General features: G+C 36.0%; 1 protein-coding gene across 1 annotated transcript; it reads left to right on the top strand.

Moving 5' to 3' along the window:
- The first annotated feature begins 2228 nt into the window (after positions 1–2228).
- On the top strand, positions 2229–19425 carry LOC149413616 (cathepsin O-like). Its single transcript, XM_089644673.1, has 5 exons — positions 2229–2539; positions 9812–10086; positions 15950–16082; positions 16626–16822; positions 17794–19425. Exons 1-5 carry the CDS (start codon positions 2354–2356, stop codon positions 18098–18100), a joined length of 1098 nt encoding a protein of 365 aa, XP_089500799.1. The 5' UTR covers positions 2229–2353; the 3' UTR covers positions 18101–19425.
- Positions 19426–20211: the final 786 nt, after the last annotated feature.

The following is a 20211-nucleotide window of genomic DNA, read 5'->3' as shown; positions in this document are numbered from 1 at the left end:
GAAATAATTCCCGGATTTCATGTTAGGGCAAATCTCTCAATTTGGATGTCTATGGTCTTGACACTAACTCCTGGCTTCATTCACAAACATCACATTATTTAATTTTTGTAATCCTTGACTGAGGTATTTGACTATATTTTTAAGAGATAGTGACGTTTCTTTAGCAATTGTATGATTCCTTATTTGAAATTTTAAAATGTTACATTAAATATGTGGTTTATAATTAAGTAATCACCGCAAGCCTCCCGCTCAGGAAGTTGCACGTACCCTTCAGTTCTGCTGCGATCCTTCCGACCAGGAAACTGCCCCCTCAGTTGTACCGCGAGCCTTCCGACTAGGAAGCTGCCCCTCAGTTGTGCCGCGAGCCTTCCTACAAGGAAGCGGCCCTCCTCAGTTCTGCCGCGATCCTTCCGACCAGGAAGCTGCCCACGGGAGCTACCGCGAGTCTTCCAACCAGGAAGCTCCTGATCTCCACTCCCACGAGGAAGCTGCCATGTCCGACCCGCGAGCCTGTACATCTCTGGACTTTGTGCATTTTGCGTCACCGACTCATAACATGAATAACTAGTTAGTGAGTGTGAACGTGCGGACTCACAGACGACAGCATCACAAAGGGAAATGCTTAAACATTTTAAGCACTAAGCACAAAGACTATATACTTTTAAAAATAAATTAAGTATCTAGTTAAGATAAACCCCATTAAAATCAAATATTAATCCTACTACTTTGTATTGTTAGAATTAGAACAGGCAATCTGCCGAGCTAGGAACTAAATTCGACCTAACAAAACGTAATAAGTGTAATAACACTTGTACCTACTCATTTTAAATATATGCTCTCATTGTGCTATATTATTACTGTTATGTCTGCTTTAAATGTATCTAATGTAAAAAATAAATAAATGGTTTCTTTTTATCAATTACTTGGCTTCTCTTTTTGACGTTGTTCATACGTTATGCATTCATAAACAATGTATTAGAACTCCCTAACTAGAGTTATCAAACTTTTTGAAGTATTCGAATACGTATTCATTATGTTCAATAGTACCCCATATTGTTTATTTTACTCCCAGTCGTGCACGTTGAACAGTCTACGTCTACGAATAAAAAAATCGCAGCAAACCGCGCACTATATCTAGGTTTATTCATGATATCTATGAACCAGGGGCATTTAACTAAGCTTTGGCCTTGAAACTCATTTGAAACCGCCACGCCCACCTCAAAATTCTTATAGAAAACGAATAATATGGCTAAAAGCTCAGATCTCATTGGTGAGAACAGAAGGATTGGTTTGATCTCTCGCTCTCTACCATAATGACTCGTGTAACAGAAAGAGATGACGAAATTTTCCCGTTTGACAGTTTCAAATCATTCAAACAAAATGAGAGTGGTTTATTTATACACGCGGGTTGTCATTTGCTGCCGAAATACTATCATTTCCGTCGAAAATATTGCGTGTTAAAGTTGTTCGTGATAAAAATACAATATAAGCCAGTATAGTGTCAGCGAGTTACAAACATATTATATTCAACCTACCTACGTAAGTTCAAGTTTAAAGTGAATTAACAGTTTTAGGTTATTCGTTCGGTCTTTTGAACAATGCTTCATACTTGACATATGTCTTCCTCCACAACGTATAAATGTTATTTATTATATCGATAAACTTATTCATGTTATTGATTAGTGTTATCCTGTATTATCTTATTGTTTTGGTGAAATTAAAGATTTTTAAACATATGTAACCATGAGTTCATGAGGCTGAAAAATGTCGGAATTTTTCGTCGTACTGTCGGACAATCATGTTTTGGAAATTTTCTTCAGTGTTTTTGCAAATTTCTTGTCATTTTGGGTTTCTTCTTCTCAGATTAACAAGTTTCATCTTAAGGAAATGCACTGTAAAAGTTTATTTTCTTAGTCAGATGAACCTTGCCCTTGGAAAACATTTCGACATTTTTCTGCTTCAAGGACATTTTTATTTTTATAATAGTTTTTTTGGGCTAGTGAATGAATAGAGTAGGCTGAGAGCAATTATGTTGTCTATGTTCGCATCTTTTTTTAAATGGCCTTGAGTTTCCTCTACCTTGTCTACTGCTCTGCTCCGCACGGTAGGTACTGCTTGTATATCTGTGGTTAAGTACTGTATAATTCTGTTGGATACAAAAAGCCGGAAGATATCGATCTAGAGAGTGGTATATTTATGCTATGAACTATGAATCCGCGCAAATCCGCGGATGACAGTGACAGGAGCAATCACTCGTGATTTGATAGGAATATTATTTCGGAGTTATTAAATTTATTTTGAAGTCGAGTTTCGTCATAATAATTAAGAATTACCTGTTAATGTTTAGTTGAGAATGCCGTCATGGAAAACTGTTTGCAATTGGACAGGTATCATATTCCTGTTATTCTTGGGTATTCCGATCAGGATAAAGAACCCTGACGCCGATATTCAAAAAGAATTTGATGATTATATTCACACCTTTAATAAAACGTATCTTCCCGATTCTGAAGAATATACGAATAGATTTAATAATTTTAAGGTAAGAATAAATTTCCACAATATCTCGTAATATTAACCTTAAGAAGTTTCTATTACGCACAAAAATATCGCGATTTAGTGCAAAAATGTCAACAAAATTATTAATGATCTAAATGCTACACTGTTTTTTGGGTAATTGTTTCCCTAACTGCCGCACTTTTAGGCACAAATTGTGGAATACACTTTGCTTCAAACATTCCTACAAGAAACAACTATTTACAAGTACAAAATAGGTTATTAATTTGTTATTTTGGGTTAATTAAATCATTTATGCATGTTTAAATTGAAACGAAACTTTTGCAAGTGTGATTTCATACAGAAAAAGTCCAAAATGGCAGCCAAGTGATCAAATTTGTTTCTTGTAGTAATTAAGTTGAAAGGAAGTGTAATTTCCATAATCTGTGCCTATTAAAAGTGCAGCGGTTAGGGAAATATTATCCCTCTACTGCAATGTTTAGGTTAGGTTCTAAGGTTTAGATTAATGTTTAATAAACGCCGAGTGGTAGATTGGGTGGGTAAGGAGCGAGACTAAAGAGGGTGACATTACCAACACAATCTCCCACTTCAAATGGAACTGTTCTGAAGCTATGCCAGATGTCTGTTGGAATCAAAGTATCACTGGATGACATCCTTGGTTTTGAAAGAGAAGCCATTGAAGAAGACATTGTCCACAGATGTATGGGTTGGGGGTTTGAAGAGAGCTGCCAGCTTTAAAACGTTATGTTCAAAACTAGACGCCAAAAGATTCATGAAGAATCACCCTTATTCTGTTCTTTATCCAACCCCCTTCAACCTTTAGGCTGCATTCAAATGTATGGGTGATTTCAACTCCATGCGGCACATTTTTTCATCTCGTCTCGCCAACCAATAATACTTTTTAAAACTGTATTTAAATATATTTCACAAGATCATTCTTTGTGTAAACCTCGCTCAAATTAACGATCCATATCTTGAATAACTCAAAATAATTGGATCGGGCGATGTTTATATAAACAAAATTAAATATTACCGAGCAGATAAAACATTACTGAATATTTACGCTAACTGGGCCTTACCGACTGATACTTACGTCTGTTTAAGTTTGAATTTTTATATCACATTATTTGATCTATGCGCCGATATCACTGGTGTTTTTATTAAATAAATATTTGTGTATGAACATTTTTGCACGGTATGCAATCTTACATAAGTATTTTTTTTAGCTTCGAGAATAAAGATAAAAATTTTCCCTTACAACGAAAGAACAATCATATTTTTTTAAATATTAATCAAATTAAAATTCTGTTTTCTGGGCACTACGTTAGTTAAAATATTATATTTAAATTACGAAACAATATTCTAGCATACGCTGGTTGCAAAAGTGACACACAGTTCCACTGATATCTCACTATTCTATTGCGCATGCATCACTAACAAAACCGTTTGAACCGACGCTGCAAATTTGAAACGAGCTGAAAGAGAAAACTTATCTCGGGCCCTTTATATCCTTACCCAAGATAAACAAATAAATTTACTGAACATATTTGTAGGGATGTTGCTAGAGATATGAGAAGGTAATTTTTAGAAATGAATTTGACTTCTGTATCATGCTTGTACACAATACAGCGAGGATTCAAACCTAGAAATGAGTTAAGACAGCTCCCGCCTGAGAGGCAATTGGGATGAAATGATTTTAGATGCTTCCCTCTGGCTGATGGTTAAAATGAATCTCTTAGAGAAAGTATAAGAGAACACTACTTTATTGTCGAGCAATCGACTTTGTCAAAATTATTACAAGATGATAATATATTGCGGTACAGGAATTTCCTTTTCCTAACGGTTAAATAAAAATATTTTTTAACCATACACCTGAACCTCTCAAATTTATTTAGAATAATACATTAAGGCGATTCCATACGTAGTAATGTAAAATCATGTGTTTTTGGTTTGAAAATTTGGTCGCCTAGAAATGTTTCAGATGCTTTATTTAAATACTGCGAGTAGAATACATCTTGGCCTTTGAAATAATCAAGTATTTTTTAGATAAGTCTTTTTATAAGCCCAGAAAAAAATAATGTAAAGGCCTATGAAAACTGTTTTAAAGTTCAAATCTCCTACTTACGAACCCATTTTCGGTTATGATTTTATTGTTTAATGTGGCAAATTAAGTTATTTATAAAATGATTGAAAAAAAACTAAATATTTATGCCTGAACATCCACAAAATAAAATAAAAGGCACTTTTTAGCCATATTTTTTTCTTGCATAAATCAAAACAGGCGGATGGTGTTAAGCGGGAATTTAAACCTTATCGCCATCTACGTAAGAGTTGTTATTGATAGCGGCTCATTTTAAAATATTACACGACGTATTGCATCGCCTTAACTTTTGATGTTTAGTGTGTGTGCAAATCTCAATTGGTATTGGCTTTGATTGATTGTATTATAAATAATAATATGACACACATTGATTTGTGTTCCAAAACAAAACAAGGTCTCAGTCGGACTTAGTTATCAGTATTGTTTATTAATTTATTGCACTTAATGAATCATATCAGTGTATTGTATATGCATGCAAATACAGCTAAACAGTTAATGTGAATTGGCTGATATAAATTTATAATAATAATACCTAAGAAAGTCATTTTTATATTAGTGTATTACACATCAATTTTTTTATCACGGCACTTGCAAGTTGCAGATTGAACAATTAAAATATTCACAAAACATGCTTTGTATGTTTTGTTCACTTTACAATATATATTTCTTGCAATCTTTCTGTAACTAAATGAGTACCTACTTGCATTTTAAAGTTGTCTGGCATTTATTTTATGTTGTGTTTACTGTCTTTTTTCTAATTTATTAATGTATTAAAATGGTTTCTTCATTTAATATACGGAATTATTGATTATGTATTAAAATGGTTTCTTCATTTAATATACGGAATTATTGATTATGTATTAAAATGGTTTCTTCATTTAATATACGGAATTATTGAATATGTATTAAAATGGTCTCTTCATTTAATATATGGTCGATGCCAAATCTGAGTGTTGTAATGGTAATTTTTGATTTATCTTATAAAAATAGCTCTTCAAATATTGATAAAAATAATGCATTGTCCCGCAGTAAGCTCTATGTGGATATTTATGTCTGAATTATGACGCAAATGTGAATGGTAGCAGAATTTGGGGATGCCCGAGGAAGACATGGCATGATCAAGTGAATCAGATACTTAAGTAGGGCCATGTCAATAGTCAGAATAATAGAAGAGTATTTATGATAAACAATTATTTTTACATATTTTTAGGTTATATAGGAATTGGCGATCGAACAGATGAAGTGAAAGCAAATTAATAAATTAGATGGTTAGTTAGTTAGTTAGAATTGTAAATGGTAAATTTCAAGTTTATTTGGTACTAATTATGTACAGCTAATTTTTTTAAAGGCTTTTATGGCCTCTGGCATATTGACCGTTATATTTCTTGAAGACGCTGTCAGAAGGTCGAAGAATTTTTGTGTATTTTCGCTTTGCAATTAAACCCAAATATATGGAATTTTTTCTGGATGTATCTGAAAACTAAAAACTCATAGACATATGAATATTAGTAGACCTGCCCTAAGTGATTAAAAGCGTATTATCCCCACTCCCCATACCGGTTCCACTGGAGCCGGCTGGGCTCGCGTACGGCCTCAAGTGATATTTGAAAACGTGACGTCATCATTCTTGTGCGAACTATGGTCCAGGCATCATCGGTTCATTTTACGAAATAACACGGCAAAATGTTTACTTGTACTATGAAAACTGGTAAAAATAGATGCGAAAAAAGAGAATAAACCCAATTGTCGTATTACATTCCATATATAAGCATTATTTTATTTTATTTTAAGCATATTCACATCGTATAATATGAATCAGTTGTTACTATCACATCGAGAAACGTCTGGACGCGAAACACAAAGCTGGTTGGTTGCTGGGAAGTAAATTATGAACATTTATAAAAGTGTCTTAACTAAATACTCTGAACTAACTATGACTCTGAATATAGAAGCTGCCTTACTTTGCCGAATTTGGACTTCGCAAATTTGTTCATAACGTGGCGAGTAATTTGCGCTCCCATGTAAAAATGTCTATTCATTCAAAGCAGATTTTACTTTTAAGAAGTAAATGGTGATATTATAATGCGAGATGCCTATTTACTGTCAGATTGATTTATTGACGAATCACAGTCATCTTCACTCCCTTCGTTCTTCAACAGTTGATTTTACCCCTCGCCTTTATCTTCTCGTCTATTAATTCCTATGTCTGTGTAAAAACTATATTTTAAAGGTGATGAAATACGCTTTCAGATTTTACTATTGGATATAAACATATAATTTTTGAAATATTATTATTTTGAAAGTGAACAAGTTTTAAAAATGACTCACCTTACGTTTTTTCAACCAAAAACTGAACTGAAATTACTGAAAACAATTTTTTTTTTAATTATTTGACAAATTAATGTACTATAAACATTATTGTTACCTCACTTTTTTGTCATCAGGGTGTACATTTTAATTTTTCTATATTTCATCAGGGTGTACATTTTAATTTTTCTATATTTCATCAGGGTGTACATTTTAATTTTTCTATATTTCATCAGGGTGTACATTTTAATTTTTCTATATTTCATCAGGGTGTACATTTTAATTTTTCTCCGTGGTCAACCTCTATATTTGAATATAAATCGTGGTGTTTTCTCTTTCTAACACCGTTAAGATCACATTTCTAATATTACAGAAACAACGATTTCTATGGGAACATATGAGCTGTACTGGACAGCAGGTGGATGTACATAATAATAATAATAATATTTTTTATTCCAGGATGTGGGGAGGTTAGTGCAATCCCACACGTCCCATATATATATACATATTTTTTGTACAATAGGTGAAAAATATATGAAGAAGAATAAATTAACAACAGAGTACAACTATGCAGGGCGTGGTCTCGGGTGAGCTTGGGCCCAGCGGTCACTCAGGAGTGACGTTCGGTGCTGGTAGGCTGCGGTCACCAACGTGTTGGCAGAGGCCATTAGCCGCATCCTGGCTCCAGTGACCCGGTGACTCATCAGGCCGGCAAATCCATTTAGTTTTAATTCCGTGAACATTGTCAATGCGCTGCTGTATCTTCGGTATCCAAATATGATTCTACATGTGTCATTATATTGAATTCGGAGTCGTTCCATCGAACAAGTTCGATAGTGACACCATGTCTCACACGTATACAGGCCAGTATAGAATGCGTTGAACAGTATTTTCTTAACGGTATTGCTGCATTTGCAAAATCTGCAGGCAATCATATTAGACACTATGTTTAGGCTTCTCCTTTGTCGTTCAATATCGCCATCGTTCGATAGGTCTTGATTAATAATGTGCCCCAAGTATTTTACGTTCGAACATGTATTTATTCTTGCCTCGTTAAGGTATATGGGGAGCATCTTACTTGTATCTGGATTTTTTCCGTGGTGGAACGCTATCAATTCCGTCTTCTTCGGGTTATACATCATATTATGCTGTTTTCCATATTCTTCACAAATGTTTAGAAGTAATCTTAATCCCTTGATCGACGGAGCTAGGAGGATCATGTCGTCTGCATAGCTTATATGGTTTATACATACATTGTTAACACGACAGCCCGCTCTGATGTCCAGGCGACTTGACAACTCGTCCATGTATACATTAAATAGGATGGGGGACATACACCCTCCTTGCCTTACTCCCGCAAATATATCGGCTGGGAGTAAATATGTAATTATTGAAATAATTAAGGAAATTAATATTTTCTGAAATCACACATTTAACAACGCCGAACCCTTTATGTCACTGGACACGTATTATGTGTCAAATGGGATTTAACCGTAGTAATTAAATTTCGGTTATTTTTCTTGGTTCCTTAAAGTTTTCGTGCTTCCTGTTTAGAGATAAGAATAATTGCTCCACATTAACACATGTAGAAACTGTTGAATTTTAAACCAATAAATACGAAAACAACTGACCCAAACAGTCAGTTGTCCGACGACATTCGCAAAGTTGTGTTTCAATTGCAAATCCTTCCTTAAGGTACCCCCGAGAGGAAACCGGCATTTTACAGTCTATGTCATTGGCGTAATTGTCCAGTACATGAACTGTTCTCAAAAGTGAACAAATTGACTCTGCGGGTAACCGCTATTTGTTCGCAAAACTGAACAAATTAGCTTGAAGCACAGACATATGAATATATAGACTAGAAATTAAAGGTGAGGGGTAAGATCAACTGTTGAAGAACGAAGGGGGTAAAGCTGACTGTGATTCGTCAATAAATCAATCTGACAGTATATAGGCATCTCGCATTATAATATCAACATTTAGTTCTTAAAAGTAAAATCTGCTTTTGAATGAATAGACATTTTTACATGGGAGCGCAAATTACTCGCCACGTTATGTTTACGTATTTAGTTAAGACACTTTTATAAGTGTTCATAATTTACTTCCCAGTAACAACGATGCGCACACTTGAGAATCGCTACATTCGACCAATGTTGGCTCGATGTGATAGTATATGTTTCTACAACTGATTCATATTATACGACGTGAATAAGCTTAAAATGATGCTTACATATGGAATGTAATACGACAATTAGGTTTATTCTCTTTTACACATCTATTTTTACAAGTTTTCACATCACAAGCCACTATTTTGCCGTGTTATTTCATAAAATGCCTCGACCATAGCTCGACGCTAGTTCGAACATGAATGATGACGTCACATTCTCAAGATTCACGGGAAGCCATACGCGAGCCCAGCCGGCTCCAATGGAACCGGTATGGGGAGTGGGGAATAATACGCTTTTAATCACTTAGGGCAGGTCTACTAATATTCATATGTCCATGGCTTGAAGGGTTAAATAAATTATGTTTTCTAAAAATCATGTATTATTTTGGTTACCGTTCAACTGGAGAACTGGAGGATTATTTCACATTTCGTATTATACAAGGTGTCGGGGGATAAAATACACAAACTTTGGGAGATGATTGATTCTACATGATAGTGCGATTAAAAAAATTTATAACTATTTCTAAATTTAAACGTTTTTCAGGTACAAAAGTTGAATTGTTTGTATCGAAAATGCCCCGGAACACCTTGTATTTCATACACTAATACACTTTAAAATAGGGTTTTTTCACACATTAGAATATGTTTAATTCCTAAACATTTAACAAGTAAACAATTATTTGCTGCTATGTATTCATAACAACTTCAACCTTCTTTTCTAGGGAACCCTCACACGTATCCAAGAATTAAACTCTGGAAAACTGAACAGTAACCTGGGGGCAAACTATGGGCTGACCAAGTTCTCAGACCTGACAGAAGATGAGTTCCTGGCGTTGCATCTGGACCGAGTCAAGATGCTGTCGCGGAAGCACCAGCTCAAGAACAAGGCGCAGGTCTCTGAGAAGGGGGTGCCGGAGAGGTGGAACCTGGGGGAAGATGAAGGCCATAGAACGCGAAGGGCAGCAAAGGCTAGTGGGTTGCCTCTGAAGTTTGATTGGTAAGTTTCTTGAAATTTCACAGTGCAGTATTTTATAATTTGGATCATACAGTGATCTAATGCGTCGAAGGTGTCATTTCCCCGCCGTAATGGGAAAAAGGCTCAAATCAGAATCAGGGGACATCACCAAATACCCAATGACAACCCGTTGCGATCCTTAATTGGGGGGTTTAGAATAACAGGGGTTTATCTACAAAAACATTGTTTTGAGATAAACAAAAATAAAGATTGGAATGCTAATATGTATGCCCAACTGCATGCCCAACTGATATGCCCAATTATATATCTTAAGCAGTTGTTTGCATGAGATAGAGCTTTGTGTCACTAATAAATATGATTATGTCTTTACCGAAACAAAGCTTAACTCAAAACACCAGTTTTTGGAGCTAGGCCCCTGTGATCCTAAGCCCCCCTAATTATTGTTGATTTACCCAACACTGATTTCTAAATAGTTAATTAATGAAGATTATTGTCGTTCTCAATTTGAGATACAATTCGTATTAAAAGTTATTTTAGAAATTGCTTTGTGTAATATCGAGCTAGACTTAAGAGAGACAGGAGTTGGCGGAAGAAATGTGTCTAGACATACTAAACATAGGACCGGAAAGGGTTAAAGTTACTTGGTTAACCTCTTATTCGCCAGCGTATCCTTAAGGATACTTTTATATATATGTAATGAAATAAAATATTCGGGGCATTTTGCACTGATGACCTAAATGATAAAAATGACTTTTTTTTTTTTTTTTTTTTAAAAGAAAGACAAACATTCCCGTGTTACGAATAACCTGACAATATTTGAAAATCTCCTACTACCACCACAGAAAGCGGAAAATGTTGCTTGTGTTGTGATGGAGGACTTAGCCAGCCGAGGAATTGAACACGCTACGCCTGGGTGGGACCAAAGCGCGATGTCAACTCGGCCACCGACCGGACATACAACGCCAAAGAAGAGTACTGAGCGTGTGAGCGAATATGCTTGACAGGAGATTCAACAGGTGCAGTCCTCCGGTGAAGCAACTATTCCAAACATGATGCATGAGTTTTACACTAGCGAACTATGGACAAGGTACACACATGGCATCATGAACGCACTCCGAGTACAGTATAACCACGCATACAGGGCGGTGTTCGGTCTCCCTTAGCGATGAAGTGCCTCACAAATGTTCACAGAGGGAAGGGTGCATGGGTTTGCTGCCCTGATGCGCCAAGAGTCAGCGCTACCGGATATCGGAAAACACTCTTATCCAGGCTGTTACCCAGTGGCAGGGCGCACCCCTACACCGTATATGGAGAATTTCCCTCAAGCCACCGTAGTCATAGTACAAGTGATAAATATGTTTCTTTTTTTTTTGAACCTAATATCATGTAATTTATTTATTTATTTAGACATACTCTTTTATATGGCAGACAGAGTATTGCACTCTCAGCTCTGTTCAAATAAAATAAAGAAACATTATTATTATTATTAAAAAATCATTTCTTGGACTATAACTAGCTACTCTGGAGAAAATTCTTAAGGCAATGCCATACGTAGCAATGCAAAATCATGTGTTTTTGGTTTGAAAATTTGATCACCTAGAAATGTTTCAGATGCTTTAATTAAATACTGCGAGTAGAATACATCTTGGCCTTTGAAATAAGCGAGTATTTTTTTAATAAGTCTTTTTATAAGCCCAGAAAAAAATTATGTACAAGGCCTATGAAAACTGCTTTAAAGTTCAAATTCTCCTACTTACGAACCCATTTTCGGTTATGATTTTATTGTATAATGTGGCATGTTAAGTTATTTATAAAATGATCGGAAAAAAATTAAATATTTATGCCTGAACATCCACAAAATAAAATAAAAGGCACTTTTTGGCCATGTTTTTTTCTTGCATAAATCAAAACAGGCGGATGGTGTTAAGTAGGAATTTAAACCTTATCGCCATCTACTTAGGGTTGTTATTGATAGCGGCTCAATTTAAAATGTTACACGACGTAGTGCATCGCCTTAAGGTAGATTACATACTAATAAGATGGTACAATTTACGAAAACATCATTTTGCAAAAAAACAAGTAAGTTATCATGAAAATAGAATCATAATAAATTCTGACCACAATCAGTTGTCCACGGGAATTTTATGCACATTTATGCAAAACCCATTTGTCAGTTTTTTGCATGGACATTTTCGCCAAAGTTTGTACACATTTTAATCCTTTTTTACACGTTTCTTTCCTTTACTTTTACATTTTATTTTTAAATTTTCACCAATACCAGATTTCTAGAAGTCAGGATTTTTTTTTCAGTGCAGCAATTTTGGGACTAACTACCATAACATGTACTTCTCATTGTTGAATACTAATGGAGAGTTATAAAGTGGCTTCTTGAATATTTTTAAATTATCACGAAAAGTGAAATGAAAGCGACAATTCACATACAATTCGAAACTGTGTCTCTCGATAGCTCTTAAATAATCTCTACCACAAAGAATTAAGTCTTCACGCTTCGACAACGAACTGCCCCTTTTTAGATAGCAATATTAATAACCCAATTCATTGATTACCATATGGAAAGAACTACGCTTAAATTGGCAAGGAATCTCGTTATTGACAGCCTTCAAAACTTTATTTATTGTGGGATATGGTTTTGAGAAGTAAAAAGTGTGATCTGATTGCGTTTTTATCGAAGTCGTCGATTTTCGAAAAAAAGGTGAGTCGCTGTCTCTTTTTATTTGGCGATTCAACTTCACCGGTTCTTGTATACCGTAAAATTGTATAATTTACAGAGTATAGCCCAATACCCGCCTGCTCAGAAATAGTATGAATGGCACATGTTTATGAGATATTAGGGTTCCAGATATAATTTTTTTATACATATTGATTATCATTGTGTGTTCAGGTTTGTTCACCACCTATAAAGATAAATTAAACTGATCAACACTAACATTAGATTTATAAAAATACATTGTTGCAATTCGAATAGCTATACATATAAGACATGATTAATTAATGCTTACCTGTCATTTTTTGTTCTTCGTAATTGGTGATAATGAATTTAGACGTATCGGCTGAACATCCATTTTATCGCCTGGTCTGAATTGGTTAATATCTCGGAGTGCGGGCACACAACATGACAGTCAACGACATAATGAATTGGGGGTGGAGTGATTTGCCGCGGCTGAGTGGTGGTGAAAGGACCGTAGCGGGAGGGGTGGTATGTGCAACACATCGTCGCATTAATTCGTAGAATGCGTAACTCCCAAATGTAAAATTTTACAGGAGGCACAAAAAACCTCGTAGTGAAAAAAAATGAAAGACGGCTTATTCTTTTTATTTATGTTTCGAACATATAATATATTTGGAAATTTATTTTCAATCATTAAACTTTTGTAAGTTAAGGCTTTCTATTTCAAATCGGAGTTAGGAAGTTTACGTAAAAACCGAGAATGGAGATACGCATTTTACAAAAGATACATACTTTTCTGCGAACAGTTTTATGAACAACCTAGCGGAAAATTTGGGAGATAGGAATTTTACATTTACAAAATAAAACACAACAATGTTGTGTTTTATTAACGCATTTTAATGATGCGGAAGGTTATCGTTAAAGGAGTGGTAATCCTTTTCTAATGTCTGTTTTAAGTCTTGTAAATGCTGGTACTTTTCCTTCCTTAAGGGATTAAATCTGACTCTCAAGTGAAATCTTCAAACTCTGGAGATCATTACAGATTCGGCGACGGTTTTGTGCTGGGTGAAATCTACACTGACCGGGAGTAGTCGTGTCAGAGATGATCGTTAAGTGACGCTTGGAGTTGATGAAGGAGATTGTAGAAGAATTTGATCTGACATTGTCGATCACCCTTGTTGTCCTGTAGAAATAAAACTGATGTACTTACTAGGGTTTGCAAGACCCGGGCAAAGAGTAGCCATGACAGGAAACGTTGTGAAAGAGACTCCTCAGAGTGTGAAGATAGGTGGGAGAGACTTGAAAGTGGAACTGGTGAGCAAACATGTGCTTTAAGCGTAGAAACTCTTCATGCTCAGCATCACTTTGAAGTAAAGTGAACGCTTCATCTTGCCCGGCTGGTCGATCCCGAGGCGAGAAGAAAGGACGTCGATAGATGCGTGCGTTCCTGCGTACAATGCAGGACAATTGACCCTCCACCATCATCCCATGAAGCGGGTAATCTTAATGTTGTGACAACCTGGAGTCACTTGGCAGTTGATGTTACTCATTTCGGTAGGAAATTTACTCACATTTATCGATTGCGGTCCAAGTAGATTTGCCGTGTGGCAGGAAATCGAGTCAGATAATGCAGCTTCGATTATCAGACATTTGGAAGAAGTGTTTCGGGAAAGAGGCCCGCCCAAAGTAGTTCTCATGGACAATGGTACTGCATTTTGTTCCTACAGTGTTACAGATAAGTGTAAGAGATGGAATGTTCGTCAAAGATTTTGCGCGGCATACCGACCAGCTGGAAACGGTATAGTTGAACGACATCATCAAACAATAAAGAGAACTGCAGCCAGAAGTGGAAGCGATCCCCTGCAGGCAGTGTTTCGGTACAATCTTTGGCTGCAAAAAGTCAGGATGATCGAGGTATTGCGCTGTCTAGTATAGTTCACACTTCACACTCGTGGAGACACCCTTCTGCGCAAGTGAATATAGAAGAGGAAGTATTGACTGAGCTCTAAGTGGGCGATCTTCTTGCGGTTAAACCAGTAGATGGGAGATGCACATCGTGCATGGAAGGGTGACAGGACTTACTTCAGTCAACAACATCGAAGTAGATGGCATACCAAGACATGTGCTTGACCCGCAGAAGATGCCTGACAGAGAACGGACTGTGTCTGAGGAGAGACGAGATGGAATTGCCGCACATTCCACCGTAAATATTTTGGGTTTGTTTGAATAGGACAGTGAAGAACCGGATCCGGATATGCATCAGGAGGAGATCCACTTGCAAAGAGATGGTGACCTTGAAGAAGAGATAATCACAGAACAAGGACCTATTAGGTATTTACGAAACCGCAGAGGCACATAAAACAAGAGAGCTACGGCAGATCGTCACACGGTGCAGAAGACGTCAGTTTAGACTACAGATACAAAACACTATTCGTGACTTCACAATTAAAATTAAGGTTATAAAATGTTCAAAATTGATTAATCAACTTATCTCAGTTAATTTCACGGTAAAACTATTACACCGTAAATAAATTTCCTCAGTCAAAAACACAACAAGCGTGCACGGCTCACTGGCCAATACTGAATTAAGGAGTTACGAAGTATTCGCGAGTAAAAATGGCACCGTAATTTTACGCAGTTTCCTAATTTGTGTTTATCTAAAAGGTTAATTTTTTTTTTAATTTTCGAGTTTTACTAGTCGATGCGGGTCTAATTTTAACACCAGATGGCATTAAAAACGTATTTTCGAAAAATTTGGAGTTATGCAGTCTACGAATTAATGCGACGACATACCTAATTTCGTACTACAGCAGGTTGTTCTTAACTTGGACAGAATGTAGTTCTGGGACTTGTTATTCGGCTGTGTTGCATAGGACCTCCAGCAGAACCTTCTAACCCCAACTAATACAGTGCAGTCACAGTTTCGCTACACCAGTAACTACAAAAAAGCGGTCGGAACTGACAAAAATGCAATTTACAAACTTTGGCAAAAATGCCCTTAGTCCGTAATATGTCTACACATAATTTAAGTTTAGTTAACAATGTATCTTGATGAAGGGACCATCGGTCCTGAAGTACGTTAATTATATCCAAAAACAGTGTTTTATTTTTAATTAAACGTATATGTAACATAAATTATATTTTGTTCGCAATTTTGAATACCTTTTCTGAAAAATGTGATTATTTTCTTTCCAGGCGAGACCTTGGTGTGATCAGTCCAGTAGCGGACCAGGGCCTTTGTGGGGCGTGCTGGGCCTACAGCACGGTGCAGGCCGCTGAAGCAATGGCCGCTCGCAGGGCAGGGAACCTCACCGCCCTTAGCGTGCAAGTGCGTTTAACCATTGTGACTTTTACCTTTAAAAGTGTTCCCATAAATATACGAGCATGCTCTAAATTGTTGCCGCAACTAAACTATTTAATCGTTCTATGTTTTGCTCCATGATTTCAACTGGACGCAACAGTTAAATCTTGGAGATAAATTGATATACACACTCACGAGTTCTCCCATTATGTCCCTTTTATAGTATTTGTAACATTTGTAAACAGTGTCAGGGAACATTTCTCCCTGTTCTTGTGTCAACTGTGGATAGAGGTGCATAAATGAGGAGATAATCTTTTCACCCGGTGAGCGGGCTACTATTGCTGTATGGCTTTAATCCTGTTTAAATTGGAAGTTAAAAATTCTCCGTCTTTTTCTAGCTAATGACAACTGCCTTAGCAACATTGGCGAACATTTCAACTATTTTTTTAGACTATTATTGGCCTATTATATTGAGCCTATTATATAAAAACACCCAGATTTTTTTTTTCTCCCGCTAGGGCATTATAAATTTAATTTAAGAATCTATCTGTTAAAATGATTTATCTGCAGCAAATCATCGACTGCGCCACCAATGGCAACTTTGGCTGCAAGGGCGGTGACATCTGCAGCCTGCTGGTCTGGCTGACGAAGAATGACATCAGCATGGGCTCCGCACTTGACTACCCCACCACAGGCAAGAGTAGCGTCTGCCGGGCCCCCAAGGGGACTGCCGGGGGAGTTAGGATCAAGGATTTCACTTGTGGGATGTAAGTTGTACTGCAGTTTCATTTTGCAATAATTGCAATAAAAAAATATAACAGATTTCAACACGATCAATATTGGGTATTGTTTAATTGTTCTTCGTTTTGTCCGGAGTTCACCAAGGATCTGTCTTGGTACTGCTCCTGTTTTTAATTTTTTTATATACAATATTGACTTGATTACCACTGATTTCTAATGTTTGTTTGTTGATGTCATCATTTTCTATTTTATAACATAACTTGCACACATCTGTACTTGAATTCACCCATGCGGAGAGCTACCAATTAAAAGACAATTATTATGAAAAAAAACATTGCTTTAAATGGCTTTACCTATGTTAGGTGATTCCATTCTGAAAAGTTCAACTACCCAGAGCCAATGGAACTATGTCTTCCACATTTGAGAGACATTTTTAAATTGAAACAAATAAGAAAAATGGGAGGAAAGAGAAAGGTTAAGAATATTAGAAGTGCCTGTCTACTCAGATCTGGTCACTAAACACGGCTAAAGACATTTCAAACAGTACTTCGATTCCGATTCATGGTCTTTCACGAGGACGATACTGGCAGTATCTTCTTACCCTCCCCACTTTCTTCAGACTTACGACATCTTCGATTTTAGTTAGATGTGCTCATCACAGATGGTAGTTGTAACGAAATGCAGAATTGTCGATAATGCAGAGATTTAGAGGTTTAGAAATACCATTGCTATTGAAGGTCTCGAGCTCAGAATTATTCCTACTGCCTGCTAATTTAGGATATTGGCCTGCAGGCTAACCAAGCTCGATTACAATTATCCATCAAATAACAGTCTCCAATGTTTTGTTGATCCCGGAGTTTTTTCAGAGTTACAACACATACCATATTCACACCCTCTTCATGCAATTGGAATACTTGTGCAAAATCATATGTAAATGTATATTTTTAAACCTGTGTACATTTGATATAACTTTTACACTTAATCTCATAACATCTAGGGTCGTTGGCAGGGAGATGGACATAGTGCGCTGGGTGGCCGAAACGGGTCCAGCTGCCGTGGCGGTGAACGCCCTCTCTTGGCAGAACTACCTCGGTGGTGTGGTGCAACACCACTGTCCCGGTGCACAGACCGCCCTCAACCACGCCGTGCAGATTATCGGCTATGACCTCACTGCCGAGGTCCCCTTCTTCATAGCCAAGAACTCCTGGGGACCTACCTTTGGGCTAGATGGATATATTCATCTTGCGATTGGAGGAAATATGTGCGGACTTGCTAATGAGGTGTCCATGATTAATATTGTTTAAGTCTGATTACGTATGTTCTGAAACAGAGCAATGAGACTTACATTGGATTTTTTCAAACTCACCCTTTTTTGATGAACATTACATCTAAAATCGGCGCCTCTTTCAAATTTTTTAATAGTCTCAGTTAAATACCGATTTTAGATCTGTTTCAGCTTTTGTACAAATTGTGATGAGCTGTCAAGCATAAGGTCATATTTGTATGCTAATTCAAAACTGATTCAAATTTGTTCAAATGCTGAAACAGACTGTTTAAGGAGGAGCGTTCAAATGTTAAAAATTCGTAATGGCATTAATCTTTGATTTAATAGTCATCGTATTGTAGGGAGTTTCAAAGCCCCCAATCTAAGACCTCTTAGAGGCCTCTCAGAGTTAGTTATGAGATATTTCACAGACCTTGCAGACTTATTGATGGATTAGTCCACGTATAAGTTGGTAATGAGACTTCTCAGAGACCTTGTAGAGTTGATGACAGGTTAGTCCACAAAGTCAGATTGTGACTTCTTGGAGACCTCTCTAATGCTAAATTAGTCCATAATGTCAGACTGTTACATCTCGGAGATCTTCCAGAGTTAGACAGACTGTGCCAGTTGCAATTTCTGAGATCTCCGGTTGAAATGATAAATATTTAAAATGTGGAGGAATCACTAATATTCAATAACTTTGCATAATTATTATAGTCTCATCCTTTTTGAGGTCTGCGATACGTAAATGTGGTTCCATGACAAATCAGAAGTGACAAAGCAATTTTTTTTATGACCATATCACTTCAAAACTGAAATGATTTGTCACCGTTCTGATTTGTCCATTTACCCTAAATGTATGTATATTATTATGTAGGAAGTGTGTGTTTAAGCAATAAATAAAAGACTGTTTCTTTTTTTAATATTTAGAATAAATTACTATGTAATGTGAAATGGCCATAATTTGTAAACTGCTCATTCTGTACAGGGTATGTTATGCTATGTATACATACACGAGCCAAACTTCCGAACTGAACCTCAACTCACTACAAGTGGTGTTTCCCTTCATTTGCTGTTGCTTCCTTTCCCATAATTCATGGCTCAGTTCGCGTTTCGGTTTGCCAATGTATACGTATCATTATATGTATTGGTGTAGGTATCATATATTATGTTTTAATCTGTTTATATGTAGTAGTTCTGTATATTACTGGGGACATAACCTTTATGTTTATGATATTCATTAAAATATTATATACTTTTGAATGTGGTTATCCATTGTAAATAAATGAAACAATATTACTTTATATATATATTTTGCCGTGAGGAAGAAATGGTTGTTTCAAAATCGGTCGACGTTAAAAACAAATAATATTGTATCGATTATTAAAATATTTTATTATTATAATCGCGTCTTTGAGAATGAATTGAAACATAAAAAAATTGATTGTCCTTCTGTTCCTACTACTTCTGATATATTGGAAGACCTACAAAAAATATTTCTAATTAACCCTTCAGTACTTTCATCACATTTGTTCAGTTTGCAATGTTTTCTGTGTATTTCAAATGCGCTATATATGTACATCTTATTTTAAAAGTTAAATCAAATACTGTCTTTGAAACTAGATAAAATTATCTTTCTGGTGTGTATGTGTTTAAAATCAACATTGCTATTTCTAAATAATAAAATTTTTATTATAAGCAATAATTAGTCGCCTGTAATATCAATACAAATTGAAAATATCTCCCGAGTAAAAATAAATGACGCCGACGGGAATTGAACCTGCGCCTTCTGACAATTATTTATTATCCTGTCTTATAATAATTTATTATCCTAAAAAAACCTTGTCTTATAAACATTAGTTTATCATTAAAAAAATAATAATATTTGACAAGTCAAAATATTTCACCAACAAATGTAGATATAATATGTCTCAACGCCATCTAGTGGGAAATTTAACACTAACAAAGCCTTTCCTACAAAAATAAAGTTGGTTGTTTACAGGTAGTAAAAATATAATAAGCAGTAATTGTTGATGGAAGTACTAGTACATATTGAATTATTTGGTGAGTTGGAAATCATCTGATGTATTACAGTGGACTAATTATTGCTTATAATAATTTATTATCCTTTGTGCTATCAATAATTAGTTT

The sequence above is a fragment of the Hesperophylax consimilis genome, chromosome 21 (genome assembly GCF_061612785.1).
Source record: "Hesperophylax consimilis isolate HC1 chromosome 21, BYU_Hcon_1.0, whole genome shotgun sequence".
Taxonomy (NCBI): domain Eukaryota; kingdom Metazoa; phylum Arthropoda; class Insecta; order Trichoptera; family Limnephilidae; genus Hesperophylax; species Hesperophylax consimilis.
Note: the sequence above shows the minus strand (reverse complement) of the source record. Positions and strands in the feature narration are given on the sequence as shown.

Coding starts and splice junctions, on each gene's coding strand:
- LOC149413616 (XM_089644673.1), top strand. CDS start 2,354: ATGCCGTCATGGAAAACTGTTTGCAATTGGACAGGTATCATATTCCTG. Junction 16,083..16,625: donor TCACCGCCCTTAGCGTGCAA/GTGCGTTTAACC, acceptor ATTTATCTGCAG/CAAATCATCGACTGCGCCAC. Junction 16,823..17,793: donor AAGGATTTCACTTGTGGGAT/GTAAGTTGTACT, acceptor CATAACATCTAG/GGTCGTTGGCAGGGAGATGG.